Source organism: Trachypithecus francoisi, unplaced genomic scaffold (genome assembly GCF_009764315.1).
Source record: "Trachypithecus francoisi isolate TF-2019V2 unplaced genomic scaffold, Tfra_2.0 Lachesis_group4, whole genome shotgun sequence".
Taxonomy (NCBI): domain Eukaryota; kingdom Metazoa; phylum Chordata; class Mammalia; order Primates; family Cercopithecidae; genus Trachypithecus; species Trachypithecus francoisi.
The window spans coordinates 35,149,243-35,174,568 of record NW_022681469.1 but is presented as its reverse complement, the minus strand read 5'-3'; the positions used below and the strand labels follow the sequence as shown (position 1 = coordinate 35,174,568).

The 25,326-nt window shown below is 37.9% G+C and overlaps 1 protein-coding gene across 2 annotated transcripts in view; it reads left to right on the top strand.

The window, feature by feature from the left end:
- The window catches only part of SPAM1 (sperm adhesion molecule 1), a 35,960-nt gene extending 30,458 nt beyond the window's left edge, over nucleotides 1–5,502 (top strand). For both annotated transcript variants that reach the window (XM_033193559.1, XM_033193561.1), the window contains 2 exons: nucleotides 254–343; nucleotides 4,917–5,502. In XM_033193559.1, the coding sequence (XP_033049450.1) occupies nucleotides 254–343; nucleotides 4,917–5,405 (579 nt within the window). In that variant the 3' untranslated portion in view covers nucleotides 5,406–5,502. The remainder of the gene's footprint in view (nucleotides 1–253; nucleotides 344–4,916) is intronic.
- The last annotated feature ends 19,824 nt before the right edge of the window (nucleotides 5,503–25,326 follow it).

The following is a 25,326-nucleotide window of genomic DNA, read 5'->3' as shown; positions in this document are numbered from 1 at the left end:
ACAGTGTATGAACTCAGTTCCTTTTTTTCTTTTTCTTTCTTAGGGCTACTGTCTTTTCAATAGAAGTGATTGAAACAATAATAGTATCTTATTTGTTTTATAGTAAGGCAATTGCTGGGTAAGAGATAGAAATAGTAGGGAAATATTAAAATTATTATTATTGGGTCAGCATGCTTAGCTTCGGTGTTACTGTCCTATGTATAGCACTTTCATTTCGTTTTTATCTGCTAACTCCTTCTGTCACATTTTCCAGGATGAACTTGTGTATACGCTTGGCGAAACTGTTGCTCTGGGTGCTTCTGGAATTGTAATATGGGGAAGCCTCAGTATAATGCGAAGTATGGTAAGTTGAATTGGTAGAAAATAGGTGAAAATATTTCTATGTTTAATGTTTTTGGGGATTGTTTTGGTATTAAACAAGAAAATAAGTAGTACTCTGCTTAGCAGGCAGTAATAGGTGCTCAAGTAATACTGGCTGAATCAAAATATATTTGTGTGGTGGTTGTAAGGTAGAAAATAGTATACCCAGTGGGGAAATAGAAATTCAGTGAATAATTGTTTTCTTTAGGCTACATGACTATTAAGTAGCAAAAACAAGACTACAATCTTAATTTTCTGGCATGGTGTTTGGTATCAGAAGATAGGTCCTTGTTCCTTTATTTTCATTCTTGTTTAATGCTGTATATCAGATCTTTATCCCCCACCTCATCAACCTTCTTGACCTCAGAGGAAAGCTGTCCTATGGACATTGCTGAGTTAAAGCTGAATTTTTTCTTCTCCGGTGGATGTGGAAATACCAATGATGAACGTGCCATGAATACCAGATGAAGCTCATGGCCCAAGGGTCCTATCTTAGGACCTTAGCAAATAGTCTATACTCTAGTAGTCTAAGAAAGCCTTTGAGAAGTATTGTATTCATCTCTTATTCTTTGGATAGAATAGACATAGTCTTTATTTAAAAATACTTAACAGCAGTTACATTTATGAGAATTTTTTAAGGTAATCTGAGCCCATCTGCCTATTTTGTATAACTCTTGTCTCTAATTGGATCTCTAATATAAAGGAATAACAGAAAACGTAAGTTCAGAAAAAGGTATATGGCCCTTGGTAAAGTATTTTATGTGTCAGAAAATCATTGTAAAATGATAATTTTCTTTCTTTTTTTTTTTTTTGCATTTTTTAGTAGAGACGGGGTTTCACTGTGTTAGCCAGGATGGTCTCGATCTCCTGACCTCGTGATCCGCCCGTCTCGGCCTCCCAAAGTGCTGGGATTACAGGCTTGAGCCACCGCACCCGGCCGATAATTTTCTTAAGTAAATTCTTAATTTTTATTAGTTGTTTCCCCAAATCCATAAACTCCCTTCTCAAGTGTTCTATTATTTAAAAACTTACACATATTTATAAATTCTCCATACTATTTTCTTTTCTTTTTTTAAAAACTGAAAACTCCACTCTTACTCTGAGGAGGAGTGAATCAGGCATTCCTCAATGAATAGGATGACATGACATACTATTTAAGTGTCACACTTGTTTTTTAGTGGCCTTTTAAGCTTAGATTCAAATTCTACTACTATGTCTCTCAAATCATCTTCAGTATTATCCATACCAGAGACAGTCCTTCAACTTTTATATGATTATTTTCTCCTTAGTGGCATTGTCCCAAAATTGTCCCCTATAGATTCTGTTGTATATATTTCTGCTACCTTTCTCAACTTCTGATCATTTTAAATAATAGATCTATCATTACTTCCCCTTTTTTCTATGTCATTTGCAATCAATAGTCATGGATTACTTGTCATGTTTTCTCTGATTCATTGACAACTTAAGAAACCGATAATTGCAGGTTTACTTGCAGTTACTGGAATTGACATAAAACAAATGCAAATGAGCCATTTCTTTTCATTCCATTTTATTAGATCTGGCGGTGTGACAGAGTCAGCCCTACCGGTCCCAACTGAGACCTAATTGTTAAATATTCAGGGGTTTTGTGAGCCAGTTGTTAATCACTGCCATTACTAAAAATTAAATGATAAAAACTTACAATAAAAATCATGTTAAAAACAGGTGACACATTTCAATATATCAATTATTTTACCTCATTTTACCATGGTCCATGCTCTTGAGATTATTTACATCTTTTGTACCTTTATAAATGGAAATACTATGTAATAATGTGCTACTTCATGCCATGCTACCATAATGGTGGTATACTTGATTCCCAGATCTGCATTCAGTAATGTTTGGGAGGTAGCTTGAAATTGGCCATGGCAGGAGGATTTGCACCATGGAGATATAGATATATATACTTATATATGTATTTATATTTATATTTATATATGTATATATATACACACAAATGATAAGAACCAGGTCTTACCTGTTACAGAGCCACTTTTAATGTATTTCCATAGACTACAAAGTATGCAGGTTAATGATTCTCGAGTCATTCTCACCCTTTTACTCCTCTTTGTGTAACCCTTGTCTCTGTGGAGTTGAGAAAGCAGCTGCAAAGTTATTTGAACTTGGTATAAATTCTCATTTCCCTTATATTGGGAACATAGTGTTGAAGAATATTGACAAAGCCTATGTACTCTTGGAACTTATGAGTACTTAAAAAGTACACAACTAAGAAACATATTTGATATGGTAAGTGCTACACAGAGAATTAAAACAGAGATGTGGAGAATTTAACAAGAAAGGTATCAGAGAAGGGCGTTGTCTAATTTGAAGCTGCCATCTGAATGACAAGATGAAGTCAATTGTGGTAAAAATTAAAGGAAAGACCATTCCAAGCAGTGGGAACAGTAAGTGCAGTTTGAAATGAACCTGCCATGCTAGTGAAATAGCTACTATGTCTAAGGTAGAATGGATGTGGAGAGGTTGTACAAGAGGAGGAAAGGGTTATACCATGTCACATTGTGCACAAGTCAAGAGAAGAAGTTGAATTTCATTCTAAATACCATTCAAAACTATTGGATTGTTAAGAAGATGGATGGTGTATTAGTTTTCTATTGCTTTCATAAAAATTACAACAAACATAGTGGGTTAAAAAAACAGAAGAAATTTGTTATCTTGTAGTCTTAGATCAGAAGTCCAATATGAGTTTCAATGGACTAAAATCAAGGTGACAGCAGGACTGAATTCCTTTCTAGGAGAAGATACTTGCTCATTTGGGTTGTTGGCAGATTCACTTCCTGGTGCTTGTAGCAATGAGATCCCCATTATCTGGCTGGCTATTGGCAAATGGCTATTTCCAGCTTTTAGAGGCCAGTACATTCCTTAGCTCATGGTCCTCTTCTATCTTGAAAGTCAGCCAAGGCGCATTGAATCTCTCTTACACTTTGAATTTCTCCTTCCTTCACTTCATGTTTCTAACCCAGCTTGAAAAGTTTCTACATTTTCAAAGACTAATGAGTTACATTGAGTCCATCTTGATAATTCAGGATAATCTCCCCTTCTCAAGATCCATTCCTTAATCACATCTGCAAAGTCTCTTTTGCCACGTAAGCTCACATTGTCACAGGTTCCAGGGAATTAGGATGCAGACATTTTTGGCAATCAGTTATTCTGCCAACAATAGATGACATCATCTCAAGGAAGATGAAAAGAAAAATATTCAGATGGAAGCTGCCAAGATTCCTTCACATGCCTGCATATCTACCACCACCACTTCCTTTGGCCTGATAAAGGACTAGCACAACTACCTCATTCAATGGAACTGTTGATTATGAAAAAAAGTGATCAACTTCAATATTTCTCAGAGGATAGTGTCCAGGGTTTAGAACACGCCAGTTTCAAGATGAATCATTTTAGTTAGTCATCACTCATACTCTGCCAAATCTGTAAAAGAGTTGTCATTATTCACCCATAACTTAACTATATATAGCATTTAGTAGAAAGTATACTCAATTGAACCTGTTTAACGTATTTGAGCCAGCAATTTATAAGCCAACTTATAAGCCTTTTCCATGCTATTTAAACTTGTCTGGCAGGCGAGGCATGGTGGATCATGCCTGTAATCCCAACACTGTGGAAGGATGGGGTGGGAAGATTGCTTGAGCCCAAGAGTTCGAGACCAGCCTGGGCAACATAGTAAGACCTCACTTCTACCACAGAATAAAACCAAAATTAGACAGATTTGGTGGCATATATCTATAGTTCCAGCTACTCAGGGGGTGAGACAGGAGGATTGCTTGCATCCAGGAGATCAAAGGTGTAGTGAGCCAAGACTGCACCACTGCACTCCAGCCTGGGCGACAGAGTGAGAATTTGTCTCAGGAAAAAAAATTGTCTGACAAATGTAGTGTTTCTTACATTTATTTATAATTTATTGAGGGTCAACTGAAGATATGGTATGCCCCTGTGTTCAGCACATTTATAGGTATTGCTCTTTTAAAATCTATTTTCATAACTACTTTATGAGGTAAGCATCATAATTATCCTTATTTTCCAGATGATAAAGCTGAAGCATAATCAAGTTAATCAACTTGCCCAAAGTCACCCAGATAGGAAACTAAGACTTAGAAGGCTTAAGAAATTCCCAAGTTCCTACAGCTAGTCACTAATGGAACTGGGACTCCAATCAGGGCAAATGGATCCTAGAGACCATACTCTAACATACTGTAACAGCTGTAGTATTCTATCCCCTGATAATGTTATGAATTATGGAGGAAGAGCAAGAGTAAGGAATATTAAGCCTCAATTAGTCAATAATTCAGTGGAATGAAGTGGCATGTGAAACTTGTAAGTCTTACAAAAAACAGTTGGAATAATCTTGTTGGTAAAGGTAAAAAAGAAATTATCTACTTCTTGCTACCTCTGGTTCTGCATTCTTCTGTAAAAAATTGCTTAATACACTAAATTAATTCACATATCAACTAACTTGTCCTTTGATATTCTGTCTTATAATTTTACAGAAATCTTGCTTGCTCCTAGACAATTACATGGAGACTATACTGAATCCTTACATAATCAATGTCACACTAGCAGCCAAAATGTGTAGCCAAGTGCTTTGCCAGGAGCAAGGAGTGTGTATAAGGAAGGACTGGAATTCAAGTGACTATCTTCACCTCAACCCAGACAATTTTGCTATTCAAATGGAGAAAGGTGGAAAGTTCACAGTACGTGGAAAACCAACACCTGAAGACCTGGAGGAATTTTCCGAAAAATTTTATTGCAGCTGTTACACCACTTTGAGTTGTAAGGAGAAAGCTGATGTAAAAGACACTGATGCTGTTGATGTATGTATTGCTGATGGTGTCTGTATAGATGCCTCTCTAAAGCCTCCCGTGGAGACAGAAGGATCTCCTCCAATTTTCTACAATACCTCACCCTCCACACTATCTACCACAATGTTCATTGTTACTATTTTGTTTCTTATCATTTCATCTGTAGTGAGTTTGTAATTGCATGGGTTAGCTGAAATGAACAATATGTCCATCTTAAAGGGTGCTTTTTCAACTAATTAAATCTCTGAAAAGAACAGCTCTTGTTGAAAGATCATTTTTGGAAAGTTCTGTCTGAATAACTATACTTTGAAAATGATAATTTCCTGGGCCGGGCGCGGTGGCTCAAGCCTGTAATCCCAGCACTTTGGGAGGCCGAGACGGGTGGATCGCGAGGTCAGGAGATCGAGACCATCCTGGCTAACAAGGCGAAACCCCGTCTCTACTAATAATCCCAGCACTTTGGGAGGCCGAGACGGGCGGATCACGAGGTCAGGAGATCGAGACCATCCTGGCTAACATGGTGAAACCCCGTCTCTACTAAAAAATACAAAAAAACTAGCCGGGCGACATGGCAGGCGCCTGTAGTCCCAGCTGCTTGGGAGGCTGAGGCAGGAGAATGGCGTAAACCCAGGAGGCGGAGCTTGCAGTGAGCTGAGTCCCGGCCACTGCACTCCAGCCTGGGCGGCAGAGCAAGACTCCGTCTCAAAAAAAAAAAAAAAAAAAAAATAGAAAAAACTAGCCGGGCGAGTTGGCGGGCGCCTGTAGTCCCAGCTACTCGGGAGGCTGAGGCAGGAGAATGGCGTAAACCCGGGAGGCGGAGCTTGCAGTGAGCTGAGATCCGGCCACTGCACTCCAGCCTGGGCGACTGCGAGACTCCGTCTCAAAAAAAAAAAAAAAAAAAAAAAAGAAAATGATAATTTCCTTTGAACTTGACAAACACTGCTATATTTTATGAATTCTCAACCATGAGTTCAGGGATTTGTATTCCAGGAATCAATAGCTTATGTAAATACTCCAGTTTAGAGTACAGAAACTCATCTTATGCGTTTCACTTGCAAAGCTGCCAGGATTGTTTCAACACTATCATTCTGCACAAGACACTGACATTTTGATAAATAAAACTTGATATAGAGTGTTTTAAGAACTTGGAAGTGAAAAGCCTTTCAATACAACCCATCAGTAAGACTTAAGAGTGCTTGGATATTTATGTTTCTCCTCTGCTCATAATCAAGAGAGAGAGGGAGAAGGAAAAAGTATGGGTGGAAAAGAAGAAAACAAAAGGAGGGAAGAGATAAGGGAAAATAATTAGTATTTTTTGCTTTCTCTGGTGCCATTGAAGACTCTAATTTGCACAGGAGTGAAAGGACTATCTTCAGTGTATACAATTAACCTTTGACTCTGTTAAAGCGCAGAGCAGTTGTATTTGAATTTCTTGCCTAGTCTGATCTGTACAAATATTACTACCACCTCCTTCCTTTCCACATGCCTCCCTAGAAACAAAAAGAGATGAAACCACATATTCCAAATCCAGTCGGCTAGATACTCTCAAATGATGGCACAAGTTTTCAGGATCTTAATTTTTTTGAGGCATTACATTTTTCATGAGAAAATAGGAGAATGTTTTACTTATTACAGATCTCGTTTCTTTATGTTTAAGATTTGTTTAATATCTGAATTGAGACTGAGCTCTAAAAAGCAATGAAAATAATTCAAATGATTATGCATTTTTTAAAAATTAAAAAAATTATTATGCATTCTTAAACTTGAAGTTTTTAAAATTGAACCACTTGTACAATTTTTTACATTAGATTAGCTTAAAATCTTTTTTATTCTTTTTTCTTTTTTAATTTTAGTTGACATGTCCTAATTGTACATATTTATGACATAGAGAGTGATATTTTGATAAATGCATACAATGTGTAATGATCATGGTAATAAGGATACCCAGCACCTCAAACATTTCTTTGTGTTGGGAACATGTAAGATTCTCTCTTCTGGCTTTTTGAACATACACAATGTTGTTGTTGATTATAGTCACTCTCCAGTGCTATAGAACACTAGGATTTATTCCTCCCCTCTAGCTGTTTTGTACCCATTATCTGGCCTCTCCCTATCCTTCTCTCCTCCCATCTTTCCTATCCTCTAATACTCATAACAATAATTCCGCTGTCTATGATTTCAATTTTTTTAGCTCCCACATATGAGTGACAACATGAGATACTTGTCTTTCCATGCCTGACTTATTTCACATAAGATAATGGTCTCTAGTTCCATCTGTATTGCTGCAACAAATGACAGGACTCCATTTTTCTTATGTCTGAGTAATATTCTATTGTGTATATATACCACATTTTTTTAAATCCATTCATTTGTTGATGGACATTTAGATTGACTCCATACCTTGGCCATTGTGAATAGTGCTGCAATAAACACGGGATGCAGATATCTCTCTGATATACTGATTTTTTTTCCTTTGGATAAATAGTGGGATTGCTGTATCCTATGCGTATTAGTCCATTTTCACATTGCTGATAAAGACATACCCAAGACTAGATAATTTATAAAGGAAAAAAAGTTTAATGGACTCTAAGTTCCACGTGGCTGGGGAGGCCTCACAATCATGGTGAAAGGTGAAAGCCATTTCTTACATGGCAATAGCAAGAGACTATGAGAGACAAGGGAAAGGGGAAACCTCTTATAAAATCATCAGATCTTGAGAGACTTATTCACTACCACAGGAACAGTACAGGGGATATCTCTCACTGTGATTCGGTTATCTCCTGCTGGATCCCTCCCACAACATGTGGGAATTATGGGAGCTACAAATCAAGATGAGATTTGGGTGGGCTCACAGCCAAACCCTATCACTATAGTAGTTGTATTTTTAGTTTTCTGAGAAATCTTCATAATGTTTTTCATAATGGCTGGTCTAATTTACATTCTCACCAAGAGTTCCCTTTTCCCACATCCTTGCCAGTGCTTGCTATTTTTTGTCTTTTGATAATAGCAAGTCTAACTGAGGTGAAGGCTATCTTATTGTGGTTTTGATTTGCATTCCCTGGTGATTAGTAAAGATGAGTATTTTTTTTCACAGACCTCTTGTTCACTTGTATGTTTTGAGAGATGTCTACCCAGATCCTTCAGCAACTTTTTGATTAGGTTGTTTTTTGCTGTTGAATTATTTGGGTTCCTTGTATATTTTATATATTAGTCAATTGTCAGATGCATAGTTTACAAATATTTTCTCCCATTCTACAGATCTTTGCTTTACTCTGTTCATTGTTTTTCCTTTGCCATGCAGAAGCTTTTCAGTTTGCTATAGTCCCATTTGACTATTTTTGTTTTTGTCACCTGTACTTTTATGGTTTTACCCATAAAATCTTTGCCTTAACCAATGTCCTAAAGTGTTTTCTCAGTATTTTCTTCTAGTAGTTTTATAGTTTTGGGTCTTAACATTTAAGTCTTTAATCCATTTTGAGTTGTAATTTTTTTTATTCTTATAAAGTCATTGCTGCTCTTTATGAAACAATACAAAGTGGAAAACTAAATGTTTCCTTCTCTCTTCCTTCTACGAGTGGCAACTCCTGGTTTCAGTTTTTTGTATATAATTCCAGAAATTTGCTAATAATATGGAAGCAAATGTGTGCGTATATATACACAAATAACAAATTGGGCTCTGGTGCCATAATTTTTGGTAACTTGCTTTTTCCATGTAGCAATATATTTTGGGTGTCTGTCCATATCAGTACATTTTGTACTGACCACATCATGCTGTGATACCACTATATGACAATTTTAAAGGAAATTTCTTGTTGGTGAATATTTATTTTGTGGAAATTTTTTTCTCTGCCAAAAATTTTATAGTTAATATCATGTACATATATACCGTGGCATACTTTTGCCAGGATTAAATGGAATTGCTGATGTGAAGGGTACATACATTTTAATTTAGATAGATATTGCAAAATTATCTTTCAAAAACTTTTGTTCCAATTAATGATCTTACTAATAGAGATGAACAACACTGGCCTTTATAGAATTCTGCAGTCATTGTTCACCTGATAGGTGAAAATGACATCTTGTTTTAACTTGGTTTATAATCAGTAATGTTGACTTTTTTTCATAGTTTATTATGGATATCTTTTATTTTTCTTTTCAGAGTAAACTTTGTTTTCTCATTTATACTTAAATTCTATTTTAGTAGACTGTTGCCATTTCTAAAATTTAAGATACGGCTTTTTAGATACCGTAGATTATAGTATGAAAACAGAAACCAAAGTTTAGCATTAAAAAGAACACTTTATTTTTTATCCCTTTTTATTTTATATGTGGCATTTCTCTATGAGAATCATCATTATATTTTTAAAGTACGTCAGTTACAAGGAATTACAAATTCATCTATCTACTGACTCTCATTGCTTTTATAAGGGTATAGGGCTATACAAAGTTTTGGCAAATTACTTTTTTATAAGAAATATCATTTAAACAAAATTCAAAAGTTCATGAGCTGTTAGTTTTTCATGGGAAGCCTAATTCTTGGCAGCAGGATATAGGGGAAAGAGCAAGCTAATCCCAGTTTAGCAATTTGCAAGCCGCTGACTTTGAGAAACTTAACTTCTCTGAGTTTCTTTCCTCAACTAGGTCAATTGTTTAGAAGACTAGAAAAAGTAAACAAAAGTTAGCTAGTACAGTGCTTGTTATAAGAATGGTAGGTGCTCAATACATAGCAATGGTTATTTATTTGAAGAATGTATCTATCTTCCCAAATTTTTCCTCTATTAGATGATTTAAGGTTTACATCTGAAAAAAAAATTGACTTAATATTTCTACTTTGTAAGGTAGTATATTAAGTAAAATTTATTTATAACATCTTTAATTTGATTGAAAACTACAAATTATCTCATTTAAGCACTATGTGCCATTTTTTAAGTACTATATTACACGTGCATGTCAATTATCAGAAAAATATTGGGACCTCCGTGAAGGTGTTTATCTTTTTTTTTTTTTTTTTTTTTGAGACGGAGTCTCGCTCTGTCGCCCAGGCTGGAGTGCAGTGGCCGGATCTCAGTTCACTGCAAGCTTCGCCTCCCGGGTTTACGCCATTCTCTCGCCTCAGCCTCCCGAGTAGCTGGGACTACAGGCGCCCGCCATCTCGCCCGGCTAATTTTTTGTATATTTTAGTAGAGACGGGGTTTCACCGTGTTAGCCAGGATGGTCTCGATCTCCTGACCTCGTGATCCGCCCGTCTCGGCCTCCCAAAGTGCTGGGATTACAGGCTTGAGCCACCGCGCCCGGCCGAAGGTGTTTATCTTATGACTGATGTGTTACATCTGTAATTAGACTCTATGAACGTTTAAAACATTATGCTAATACAACTTTGTTCACTTACTTGCTTTCTAATCATTTCAATACAGGATATATTTAACAATAAACCTCAAAGTAGTAGGTAGAATATATAATTTTTATTGAAGCATATCACTTCTTTTATTCTAATTTGCTAATCCTAGATAACAGATACAAGGACAAGGATGGGTTTGGATAAATATACAATTATGTAATTTTTAGACTATATCATTATAAATGATTTTATTTTTCTCTGCTAGGTTTTAAATTTTTGACTTGTAAAAAATTTTTAGTTTAAGAGACAGGATATTTTGCCATTTGACTCTGTTACTCAGGCTGGGATGCACCAGCATGGTGATAGCTAGCTCACTGTAACCTTGAACTCCTGAGCTCAAGTGATCCTCCCGCCTCAGCCTCCTTAGTAGCTGAGAGTGCAGGTGTGACCACAGCTGTGACCCACCACATGTGGCACTGCTAGGTTTTAATTAAAGACTGGAGGTAAAGACATTTCTGGGTTCAATATACTGTGCTTATAACTTTGTAAAAGTAGGGAAAACCATTAAAACTGCAATATGTATTATACAAATGTTTTTGAGGGCTGAGCAGCCAAAAATAAATGTATAATTTTTGTATCCTGTAGAAACCTTAATTCCCAAATAGTTAGGGTTGCCTTTAGTGATGAATACTTTTAGTGATGTTCCGTTTCCACGTGATGCTGCCAATTAGTCTGACTGAAATTGTTAATCACCACTTTACAATTCTTCATAAATAAGAAGAGCTTCTGTTTATTATACAACAATCATATGCTTTACATACAACTTCTCATTTAATAATTTTTCTTCCAGTTGAAATAACTACACCTTAGATAAGTGACTTGCCCTGGGTCAGACAGCTAATAAGTCCTAGAGGCTGAAAAAAGATCGGAGTGGGTGACTTTGACTCCCAAGCCTGTGCATTCCACCATTATACAATACTGCTCCTGCAAGGATGTGAAGTCAAGTAACATTATAACACAAAGGAACTAGTTCTTATTTCTTTTCACTCCAGGCTTCAGAGTAGCTTCTGACTATGGGTAAAACAAAAGAAACGAATTTTTCTTTTGTTGCATTTGCTTTTGGCGTTTGTGTCATGAAATCTTCGCCCTTGCCTATGCCCTGAATGGTATTGTCTGGATTTTCTTCTAGGGTTTTTATAATTTTGGGTTTTACATGTAAGTCTTTAATTCATGTTGAGTTAATTTTTGTATAAGGTGTAAGGAAGGGAGTCCAGTTTCAATTTTCTGCATATGGCTACCCAGTTCTCCCAGCACCATTTAAGAAATAGGAATCCTTTCCCCATTGCTTATTTTTGTAAGGTTTGTTGAAGATCAGATGATTGAAGATGTGTGGTCTTATTTCTGAGTTCTCTATTCTGTTCCATTGATCTATGTGCTTGTTTTGTACTAGTACTATTTTGGTTACTGTAGCCTTGTGGTATAGTTTGAAATCAGATAGCATGTTGCCTCCAGCTTCACTCTTTTTGCTTAGGATGTCTTGCCTCTTTGGGCTCTTTTTTCATTCCTTGTGAATTTTAAAATAGTTTTTTCTAATTCTGTGACAAACATCAATGATAATTTAATGGGAATAGCATTGCATCTATAAGTTACTTTGGGTGATACAGCGATTTTAACAATATTGACAAATGGTATCTAATTAAACTAAAGAGCTTCTGAACACAAAAGAAACTATCATCAAGTGAACAACCTACTAGAATGGGAGAAAATTTTTGTAATCTGACAAAGATTTAATGTCCAGAGTCTACAAGGGACTTACACAAATACACAAGAAAAAACAAACAACTCCATTAAGAAGTGGGCAAAGGATGTGAACAGATATTTCTCAAAAGAAGACATTCATGTGGCCAAGAAACAAATGAAAAAAAGCTCAATGTCACTGATCATTAGAGAAATTCAAATAAAAATCACAATGAGATACCATTTCACATCAATCAGAATGGCAATTATTAAAAAGTCAAGAAACAACAGAGATTGGGCCGGGTGCGGTGGCTCACGCCTGTAATCCGAGCACTTTGGGAGGCAGAGGCAGGTGTATCACGAGGTCAGGAGATTGAGACCATCCTGGCTAACACGGTAAAATCCCGTCTCTACTAAAAACACAAAAAATTAGCCCTGTCTCTACGAAAAACACAAAAAATTAGCCGGGCGAGGTGGCGGGTGCCTGTAGTCCCAGCTACTCGGGAGGCTGAGGCAGGAGAATGGCGTGAACCCAGGAGGTGGAGCTTGCAGTGAGCCGAGATCGCACCACTGCACTCCAGCCTGGGTGACTGAGTGAGATTCCATTTCAAAAAAGAAAAAGAAAGAAACAACAGATGCTGGTGAGGTTGCAGAGAAAAAGGAACACGTTTACACTGTTGGGGAGAGTGCAAATTAGTTCAACCATTGTGAAAGACAACGTGGCTATTCCTCAAAGATATAGAAGCAGAAATAACATTTGACCCAACAATCCCATTACTGATTATATATCCAGAGGAATATAAATCATTCTATTATAAAGACACATGCACATGTATGTTCATTGCAGCCTTATTCACAATAACAAAGATGTAATCAACCTAAATGCCTACCAGTGGTAGACTAGATAAAGAAAATGTAGTACATGTACATCACGGAATACCATGCAGCCATAAAAAGGAATGAGACTATGTCTTTTGCTGGGACATGGACGGAGCTGGAAGTTGTTATCCTCAGCAAACTAACACAGTAACAGAAAACCAAACACCACATGTCCTCACTTATAAATGGGAGCTGAACAATGAGAACACATGGACACATTGGGAAAAACACACACTGGAGCCTGTGTAGGGGGAGAGCATTAGGAAGAATAGCTAATGGATGCTGGGCTTAATACCTAAGTGATGGATTGATCTGTGTGGCAAAGGACCATGGCGCACATTTACCTAGGTAACAAACCTGCACATCCTGCACATACACCCTGAAACTTAAAGGTTGAAGAAAAAATAAATATATTTTTTTCCAGGTGCTGTATCATAGGGAATAGGTTATCAAGGGTCATCTGTTAATTTTTTATATGCTTTCAATATGGCTTTTATGGATTAAAGGAGACACTGGCAATTGAGAAAAGAGGACGCTTAGGTTATTAGAAGTTTGCATCACTTTATAATTTCCTGGGCCTCATTTATAACACACAATAATAGCAGCAGGGGGCAGTAAGATAATGGCATCAAGTCCCCTGTGCTTCTTCAATAGTAACATTTCTGTGTCCTTGAAGTCTTTTGGTTTCAACAAACAGAAATAATAGCTAGTCACAGTGCTGGTCACAGTATGTATCCTGAAGGAAATCAGTCAGCTTATATTTCAGATAAATCTGGTATTACAATGTAAAAACAGTATATGAATAATGTTACTGTTTGGTGATTGTCTGCAAGTTCTTCTGTGTCCTTGAAAGATAATTTTTAAAAATTACTTATAAAATGGATTTAAACTTTTTTTCTACAAGTAAATTAATTTTGTGGTTATTTTGTCAGTGAGGGAAATGGTAGGGTAGGAAGTAAGTGATTATATATTCCCTGTGGTTGTTTTATATATTCTTAGGAGTTATGCTGATAATTTTAAAACATAGACCCCAATATAGTATTTGTGAAACAGCACAGTGTCTGTGCATGTGTGTGTGCATGTGTGCACATGTGTGGGTGTATGTATGTGTGTGTGAGAGAGATGGAGAGAGTGTGAGAGCCTCTGGAGATTGCTGAAATGCAAGAAGGAAGGGGGACATGGTGGAAGATGGGAGCTGGGGCTGGAAAGGTAGGTGTCAGATATGAAGTGTCTTCTGGATGATGTTAGTGAAACAGCAATTAATCCTTTAGCCCAGATTTAAATGGTCAGATTTGTATTTTAAAGCTGCAGAGAAAGTACATTGTGGAGAAATTGGGTCTTTGAGTCTAGAGGCAGGAATACTAGTTAGAAGGCTATTGCCATTATCTAGGCCAGAGAGGATAAAGTCTTGAATTAGGGAAGTATTAGGAATAGAGGGAAAAGGATAGAATTAGAAATCAATACTTGGATGACTGGATATGGGAGGGTCAAGGGAAAGCAAGGAACCTAATTTTTTGCAGGGCAGATAAGCCCCAAAATTAGGTCTTAGCCTAGGAAGGTTCTTGGCTTTGCTCAGGAAAGAGTTTAAGAGTGACCCAGTGGCAGAAGAAAACAGCTTTACTGAGGTGGCAGTATTAGAGCTTCATGACCGCTACTGCCGAGCAGGGCTTGAAAGTAGCTACTAAGGGGCAGTTCTGCAGTCATATATACACCCACTTATAATTATATGCAAAGTGAGAGCAGGTTATTCAGAAATTTCTAGAAAAGGTGTGGTAACTTCTGAGCTATTGCCATGGAAAGAGAAGGCAACTTCCAGGTGTTGCCATGGCAATAATAAACTGTCATGATACTGGCAGGTGTGTCTTATGGAGAATTGCTTTTGGTGCCTCTTTCATGTTTCAGCCAATCTTCAATCTGGTCTGGAGTAAAGTCTTGCCTCCTAACCTCAATCTGACACCAAGTTCCTTGCCAGGACAATGTCATCGAGTCCTGAGAAAGGAGCACAGGTGGAGAAGCAGGTTTGGGGGATTAGGTTTTGAACATGTTGTATTTGAGGTGCCTGTAGGGTATCTTGATAATTTTTTTTTCAAAGCGATGTGATTTCAAAGCTCAAGAAAGAGATAAAGGCTGTGTCTTTAACGATGGATAATAATAGAGATAGTATGTCTAATAGTTTGAAAATATGGTTTCCAGAGCCAGACTACCTGAGTTTGAGTTCTAGGCCCATTGTTCATTGGCTGTGTAAGTTTGAGCAGGTTACACAACTTGTCTGTGCCTTTGTTTCCTCATCTGTGTGAGAATGAAATTAATTGATATGTGTAAGCTCTTTGATCAGTACTTGGTACATAGTAAGCACCATATGCTTGTTTGTTGTATTGCTGTTATTTTTATTTTAGCTCTTATTTTTTGATTACTCACTCTGAGCCAGGCCTGTGTTAAGAGATTATAGGCATTTTCTCATTAATCTACATAATACCCTATGATGGTGACACTGTTATTATCTGAAGAAATTGAGATCTTACTCTGACCAACTTTCTCAAAGTAACCCACGGGGAAACAAGAGCTAGGGTCAAGATGCAAACCAAGGTTGGAGTGCCCATTTTTAAAATGGGATTATTTGTTTTTTCACTGTTGAGTTGTTTGAGTTCCCTATATATTCTGGATATTAGTCCCTAGTCAGATGAACAGTTTACACATATTTTGTCCCACTCAGCAGGTTATCTCTTCACTCTGTTGATTGTTTACTTTGTTGTACCGAAGCCTTTCATTTAACATAGCCCCATTTGTCTATTTTTGGTTTTGTTGCTTGTGTTTTTGAGGTCTTAGCCATAAATTCTGTACTCAAGCCAATGTAATGAAGCATTTCCCCTGTTTTATGCCAGTAGTTTTATAGTTTGGGGTCTTATGTTTGAATCTTTAATATATCTTGAGTTGATTTTTGTATATGTTGAGAGATAGGGGTACGTTCTCATTCTTCTGCATATGGATATCCAGTTCTCCCAGCACCATTTATTGAAAAGAGTGTCTTTTGCCCAATATATGTTCTTGGCGCCTTTGTTAAAAATCAATTGGCCATAGAAACATGGATTTACTTCTGGGTTCCCTATCCTGTTTTGTTGGTCTATGTGTCTGCTTTTGTACCAATACCATGCTCTCGCTTTTGGTTACTATAACCTTGTAGTATATTTTGAAGTCAGGTAGTGTGATGCCTCCAGCTTTGTTCCTTTTGCTCAGGATTGCTTTGGCTATTTGGGCTTTTTTTTTAAATTCACCCACATTTTATGATTGTTTCTTCTATTTATGTGAAAAATGACACTGGTATTTTGATAGGGATTTCATTGAATCTATAGATTGCCTTGGGTAGTGTATCTAATAGCTTTCATGTATGGTGAAGGAACTGAAAACTTGGAACCTCAGAGCTAGCTCTGTATTTTAAGAGAGGTTTCTCCTTTCCCTAGGGTGGTGGTCAGAGGAATTAATACATCATATCTTCTTCTGTGCCCCAGCTTAGTGCTTCCTCAAGTCCTTTAGTCTGGGTTCACTTTCTTTACCTGGAGTCTCCTGGGATTTATTCTGTATATCTCTATTAGTTTGCTAGTGATGCTATAACAAAGTGCCACAGACTAGATGGCTTAAACAACAGAAATTAATTTTTTTACAGTGGAGGCTGGAAATCTGGGATCAAGGTATTAGCAGAATTGGTTTCTTCTGAGAGTCATGAGGGATAAATGTGTTTCAAGCCCCTTCCCTTGGCTTGTAGGTGACTATCTTCTTCTTGTGTCTTCCATATGTTTCTGTCTGTGACCATGTTTCTTCCCCTTATAAAGGACACCAGTCATGTTGGATTAGACAACACTCTAAAGACCTCATTTTCACTTAATTACCTCTGTAAAGATCCTGTCTTCAAATAAGGTCACACTTTAAGCTACTAGAGTTTAAGGCTGGGTGCAGTGGCTAATGCTTGTTATCCCAGAGTTTGGGAGGACAAGATGGGAGGATTGCTTGAGGTCAGGAGTTCAAGGCCTGCCTGAACAACACAGAGAGACCTCATCTCTACAAATACTACTACTACTACTACTAATGATAATGATAGTAAGCTACTAGGGTTTAAGAAGTTCATCATATGAATTTTGAAAGGACACAGTTCAGTCCATAACAAAATCAGTACCTTTAGGATGTTTATTTTAATTGATAAAGACTTTGACTTTGATGAACCCAGTATACAAATGCTTGCACTACAAGTAAAGAAACATACTCTATTCCATAATTTTGTGGTAGCAAACAAAGGAAATACATTTTTGTTCTACATCCTCCCAGTCTGGTCTTCCTTTTGCAATTCATAAGATACTAAATAAAGAGGTTTTCTTCCTTGACTTTATAAGGAAGACAGTTTTGAACTCAGTTTTAAAATTAAAATCCATATATGTTTCTGTTTACTCAGCTAACTCTGTCTCATGATCAATATCCTTTAGGAAATGAAAAAACCATGATTATCATCACCAGCATCCTTGAGTATTAAGTGCAGTCACTCTCCTAGATGCTGTGGGGAGAAGGCAAGTTACAAAGATAGACTTTCCCTCACGATAGATTTTCATGGTATTATCCTTAACCTTTTTGACATCATGGAGGCTTTCAAAATCTGATGAAGCCTATCGATTTTCTTTCAGAAGATATTTATATAAGATTATAAGAAAACTTATGTACACAGCTTATTTTATTGCATTGGATCAAAATGCTGTTTATAAAGAATTACACCTTTTCTGTTAATGTTAGCATGGAAAAGTAATTTCAGGCAACATGCTTAAACATTGGGGAAAGAAAAAAAATAAAGTTAAAAATAAACTTTGGTTTTGCTAAAAAATAAATTTCAATGAGAAAGCATCTCTTCCCTATCATTTTTTTTTTTTTTTCGATATGGAGTTTCACTCTTGTTGCCCAGGCTGGAGTGCAATGGCGTGATCTCGGTTCACTGCAAACTCTGTCTCCCAGGTTCAAGCCATTCTCCTGCCTTAGTATCCCAAGTAGCTGGGATTAGAGGCGTGCATCACCACGCCCAGCTAATTTTTGTACTTTTAGTAGATATGGGGCTTCACTATGTTGGCCAGGCTGGTCCTGAACTCCTGACCTCAAGGGATCCGTCTGCCTCGGCCCCCTGAAGTGCTGGGATTACAGCTATGAGCCACCACACCCGGCCTCTACCTTATTTTAAATGAGAATTTGAAATTGGAGAATGGTGTTTGACGTGGCAGTATGTGCACTTTCCTGCAGACTTTCTGTTTCGGTGGTAACACATTCTAAAAAGCTGGGCTCACAACAGCATGTTGTAGCAAATAGAATCAGTTCAAGCTCACAGATGACACAATGGGCTTGTGACGAGGAAACAACAAAATATTTCAACACTATCTGAATTAGATTTGCGTCCTTTAATTTCCATTGGCTTCCCATCACTGAGTTTCATTTTCAGCAGGGGGAGGTTGATGTCAACAAAGGAAGAATTAAGAGCCCATGTTTCAATTTTAGGGTTATCTGAGCAGAAGTACTTTAAAAAGAGTTATGCTGAGTTTTGGGTTGTCTGTATATTTCTGTATCATAGATTTGTAAAAAAAAAAAAAAGTTCATGTTCTGTTTTCATTTTCTGATAAAACATATTCAAAAGGCAATGATTCAAGGCCCTAGCATTAGTGGACACTTCGCTATAGACAAGCAGGACCATAGAAAGCAGTGAGTCAGATCTACTGCATGAAGATACTTCCTCCTCTAAAACTGTGAAACTCCAAGATGTGCTACTCTGCACCACAGGTGTTCTGTTTGTTCACAAAGTGTCCGGTGAAGTTTATGTGTAACAGAAACTTATCAACATTCCGAAGATGTTGACGGATTTTAAATTTCAAAAAGGGCTTGTTAAATAGGAAATCATCTTTGAAGGTGTTAGCCGGCTGCATAAAGAATCTTCTAATTCCTTCATCACATGTCTCAAAATATTAATTTTAAAACGTCAGTCGTCATGTAATTATTTTATTTTATTTATGTTTTGAGATGGGATCTCAATCTGTACCCAGGCTGGAGTGCAGTGGCGTGATCTTGGCTCACTGCAACCTCTGCCTCCTGAGCTCAAAGGATCCTCCCATCTCAGCCTATGCGGAGGAGCTGAGACCACAGGCACGTGCCACCACACCCAGGTAACTCTTTGTATGTTTGGTAGAGCTGGGATATCACCATGTTGCCTAGGCTGGTCTTGAACTCCTAACCTCAAGTGACCCTTGCGCCTCGGCCTCCCAAAGTGTTGGGATTACAGGAGTGAGCCACCGTGCTTGGCCAATAATTTCATTTTAAATAAGTACTACTTTTACCTGCTTCTTCTGCTTCAAACCACACAGTAAATTATTTCTTGGGTACATGACTTTTACCAATTACCTTGTTTCTATTTTGACACTGTGCTGCTGCCTAGTGTCAAGTCAGATCAAATTTTGGCGAAGTTTTTCCTTTTCGGCTCCAGCCTTCCCTTCTTAAAACAGATCTATGCTAATATATTTTTGGAAGAAAAAGTATGAGACGACGACACTTCAGCGTTTTTGGCTTGATGCTCCTTCCATTAGCAAGAATGTTGTCATAAACAAAGCACTTGGACTTTGGTGTTCTATCATACATAGTAGAAAGCAAAGGCAAAGGATATTTGATATTTTTTGTTAGGTTTTTTATTTATTATTTTTGACATTTTTCTAACTTAAGCCAGTCCAAAAGTAAAGATAGATGCTCATGATAATCATCACAGGACACAGATTCACTAATTCCTACCAGTGGGAAGCTGTTGTGACATATCATGACAACACTGATGAGTATATAGTGCTTGTCTACAGGAGCAGCCCTTAATAGACATGAAAATAATGTGTACAGCAGGATGATTTGACAAAGTAAAATAAAAATCTCTGCTGCGTATCTGTGTGCATTTCTGTTTGTGACTGTATGCGTGCATGCAGGTACATATCCACATGCCTGATTCACAGACATCCCTTCAATGTCTTTCCGCAGACATCAGGCTAAGATCCCTGCTGTAAAGAAGAGGACAGACCCTTCAACTGACCCCAAATTAAATGTGATGACAAAGAGCCGTGCGAGCCCAATGAAAGGAGAAACCCCCTTTCCTGGTGGCCTTAGAAAAGGCTTCACAAGGACCCAGTAGATAACATTTGAGCTGCAACTTCAAGGTTGGGTAGAAGTTTATTAGGTCGAGAAGAGGAGAAAGGATATTCCAGGCAGAAACTAAAAAGGGAGATGTTGTAATCTGGGAAATGTCGGGGAGTGTGGATGACGCTAAGAAACTAAAAGGTTATGTGGGAATGTTTAGATATGGAGACACAGCTGACTGCTCAGCCTTGAATTTTAACTCTGCTATTTATTTTTTTGACCCTGGACAAATTATTTAATCTCTTTTCTGCCTCTGTTTTCTCATTTTTAATATGGGAGAGCAGTTGGGGTCAATATGTGCTAGGCATCTTGTGTTTGCCCAGGTAGGATTTCTTTAATCCCTTGTTGCCACACTAAATGCATGAATGCCCTATGAATATGGACACAGCCACTCTCTTCTTTGTTAAGGGTGAGAGCAACAATAACAATAATAGTAGTAATTCTAGTAGATGAAATACAAGGAACCTCTACCTTATGCCAAGTATTCTAATTAGTGCTTTGCATGTATCCTCACATCTGTGCCTCATAATACTTGAGATAGAAGCTGTCATTATGTCCATGATGAGGAAATTAAGACTTAGATATGCTAAGTGACATAGCCACAATTACACAGATAGCAGTGAGAGAGCTGGGGCTGAAATCAGATTTTTTCCTCTCTGCTATGTTTTAAATTTCCTCTGGTGGCTGATTTTCAATTGTATTCCGTGAACTTCACGCTCTGCCCCTCAGGTTGATGCCTCCCTTGGATGGTCTGCTTACATCTGATTGGCTTCTTTCCATGCTTCTCAGATCATCCTCTCCTGCTGGCTGCCCACACCTCAGTCTGAGTGCAGGTAACACATGCCCCCACTTGACCTGGAATTGAGGGAAACAGCTTCAGCTACAGCCCAGGGGTGTAAGACCCTGCTTGTCTGGGAGAAGGAATTTGAGGGACTAGTGAGCTATTGTCAGGCCTGAGTAAAATACTTTTGGCCATTGAAAGTAACGACCAAAACCACAGTAACTTTTGCACAAATCCAGTAGTACCCCTGGTAGGTCTGTGTGGCATGAAAGTGTATTGTAACTGCCTTGGATTTCACATGTATGATCAGGAAACAAAACCCAGAGAGGAAAGAAAAAGAACACCAAATAATAAAACAAATTCTTTTAAAAGAGGCTCATAGCATCGGGGCAGATTCTTTTCTGGGGTCCATACAAACACGTGCTGTTCCTTTTCATTTCTTCTGAGAAATTCTGTCAGGCTACAATCAATGGAGGAGCCTGTTCTGCCTGGGGGAAATTATTCTAGCTGGATCGAGCTTCATTTATCTGTTGTTTATATTTTTGAATTTCCTCCTTCATATCTTTTCCTGTAAAATTATCCATCTGGCTTAAGGTTATAGAAAGGGAGTGTTGATTTCTGCCATTTTTATTTATTTAGGTCGATTCTGTGAAGTAGCATGGTAAAGAGTAAACTGGGACAGAGCAGAAAATGGGGCTTGCCCCCGACTCTATTACTCTCAGGAAGATTAGGGCTAAGGGTGCAGCTGTCCACAGCCCTATAAATCCCCTGGACTGCTTTCTGATTCTGATTCTCATTCTAAAACAATGTCTGAGGCTTCCTGCCACAGTGGATAGACTCCTTCCTCCTGCTTAAGATAGTTACGTTGAAAGTCACACAGATGGACTTTCTGGGTGGCATCATCTGCTTCTCTTAGTATCCCTCACCCACATTTTGATTATACAATATATTTTGAGCTAGATTGTTGTCACTTCAAAGGCATATTTGTAGATATAAATTATCAAGGGATTTCATTCAGTGAAGTAACATAAGAGAAACTTTGGCCTGAAACCTCTCTCCAAGATTACCTTCTTTACCATAAAAAAGTATTACTACATATTCTTGCATGTATTAACCATTGGGTCTCCCACATGAAAGCTTCTAAATGAGGAAATCAGAATAAAGAAAATATTTATATCTGAATCACTTTGAGCACAAAAAGGGGTGCTATACAAATGGATACTTGCATCAGGGTTGCATTTGAAGTGATGGCTGGTCACATTGCAGTTTCATTTTAGTCCATTCCTACCTTGAGGAAGTTGCTCCTAAAAGCCAGACATGTTTACAAGGAATCCGGCAGCCAGGCTGTCAAGAACTTAGGTTTCCTAAGAACGAAGCAAGTTCTCAAAAGACCTCAGGAGCTTTTAATTTGTCCTCACAACTCTCCCATGAAGTAGGACATTTTTTACCTGCCTCCAACCAAGCGGTAAAACATCTATTTGACTTAAGGTCACAGAGAGAGAGGGGAAGTGCCAGAGAAGACCAAAACAAGAACTGAGCCTGATGCGAAGCCTAGCTCTGTTAGCTCAACAAAGTCAAGGAGATGAGCACAAGGGGACTTGGCAGTGCAGTTGGTGTTTTCCACAGTGATGATATTACAATTAAGCAGACAAGGATGCTAAATGTATGCCTTGTGCCTTTCCTTAGACTGCAGAGACTCAGAGAACAGGGTGGGATGAGGATGGGCCAGTGTAGGTGAAGAGGAAAAAGCAGAGATCAAAAGTCCTTGTGTGAGGATAAGCAGCAGGTAGAGAGAGAAACTGAAGCTGAATGTAGACGTGATGAGGAGGGGGAGAGTGAGATAGAAATATCCATCAGAAATAGATCTAGAAAGGTGGTAGAAGAGATTTGATTGGCCTAGGAGTCAAGGTAGAAAGTTCAAAGTGGGTAGGTATGTGGCTTAAGATCATCCAGACTATGATGCTTTGAGACTACCATGCCAAGGGTAAGAGTGGGAAGTTATTCGCCAAAGACTTGAACTCACATTCTTTCCTTGATGTAGATGTGCTCTATCTATCATGAGGGCTTTGCTATTTTGTCTCCATCCTACCTGTCTTCTCCTCATTCTAACCATTATTCCCAGAGTTGTCCGTGAAGCCTCTTTAGCCTGTCCCAGGCTTTACCTCAGATATCTGCCTGTACTGACTGACTTGGTTCTACTCCCTAAGTCTTCCTTCCCCTCTTGTCCTTGGAGCATCTATCTTGAAGTGCTTTTCTCCTCCTTCTCTGTCTTTTATCTTAAACTCCAATCCCAATATTGTATTGCCTTTGTGTGTGAATTGTTAAATGAGTTTCCCCATTCTTCATATGGAAACCAGGTAAACCACCATCTTGCTTCTTGCCAATGGATTTGGTATCTGGGGTATGTGGGGATGGAAGAAGTGGACATGCTCCCAAACCATTCTTTATTACACTCTCCCCACTAGTGCTATAAAACAGTTGCAACAAGTCTCACATCTCCAGGAAGATTATTTACAGTGTGACCACATAGCAAAAGTTTTCAATTCCTTTTTGAGTTAAGATAATAATAACAGTAAGAACAATAACAAAAAAACCAACTAATCTTTATTAAACATTTACCAAGCCTCAGACATTGTTCTAAGTGTTGCACATACAATCATGAGTCACTCAACAATGGGAATACATTTTAAGAAATGCATCATTAGGAGATTTTGTCATTGTGTGAACATCATAGGATGTACTTACACAAACCTAGATGATATGTATATTTGCATTTACTTATTTAGAGACAAGACCTTGCTATGTCACCCAGGCTGGTGTGCAGTGGCACAATCATAGCTCACTAAAGGCTTGAACTCTTGGGCTCAAGTGATCCTCCTGCTTTAGCCTCCCAAGTAGCTAGGACTACAGGTGTGTGCCACCACCCCTGGCTAGAGACAGGGACTTGCTATTTTGCCCAGACTGGTCTTAAACTCCTGGCCTCAAGTGATCTTTTTGCCTCTGCCTTCCAAAGCTCTAAGCTTACAGGTACGAGCCTTTGCACCCAGCTCATATTTGTATTTACATGTTTTTTTCACATAAAAAACCAAATGTTCCAATTGCCACTTCTGAATGTCAGTCATTTCCACACCTTGGTCTGCAATGCCAATATCAAGTGCTGTATATCAGGTTTCTATATATGCTCCATTATAATTTTGTGGAACCTCATCGTATACGCAGTCTTTCATTAACTGAAATGCAGTCATGTGACATAGGACTATGCTTAACTTATTTAATCCTCACAACCATCCTATGAGGTTGGTATTATTATCAGCTGAAACTTAAAGCTGAGGAAACCAGGCCTAGAGGGCACTAAGTAACTTGTCTATAATGGCCCAAACACCAAATGATGGTGAAAGGATAGAAAAACTAGAACTCTCACACACTGTTGGTGGGAATTAAACATGCTACCATCACTTCAGAAAACGGGCAGTTTCTTATGAAGTTGAACATATACCTACCATACAATTCAGCCTTTCCACTCCTAGGCATTTACTGAGGAAAAAGTGAAAAAACATGTCCCCACAAGACTTGTTGTGAATGTTCATATTAATTTGTGTTATGTTATGCTTTATGCATAACAGCAAACAACTCTAAACAACCCAGATGTCCATTAACCGATTAATGTGTAAGCAAGTTGTGGTACATCCGCACAACGGAATACTCTTCAGCACAAGAAAGAACAAACTTCGGATATATGTAATAACATGGGTAAATATCCAAAGCATTATGGCAATCAAAGGAAGGCAGACACAAAAAATTATAGAATATGGGATTGTATTTATATGAAATTCTAGAAAACACATAACTCTAGTGACAGAAAGTAGATGAGTGGTTTCCAGGTGTTGGGAGTCAGGAGGGGAAATTGACTATAGAGGGTAAGAAGGAGCTGTTTTGTTTCTTAATTTTAGTGATGGTCACACAGCCGTACACATTTAGCAAAACTCATTGAATTATACATTTAGAATGGATGAATTTTCTTACCTGTAAAATAAAACTTAATAAATCTGCTTTTAAGGAGAAAAATAATGCACAGTTCACTTAAGAAATAAATCTAACTGTTCTAGTCCCAGAGATAGAACCAACATGCTCTCAGACCCTAGGCAAATCACCTCAATATTTATGGCAACAAAAGTCTT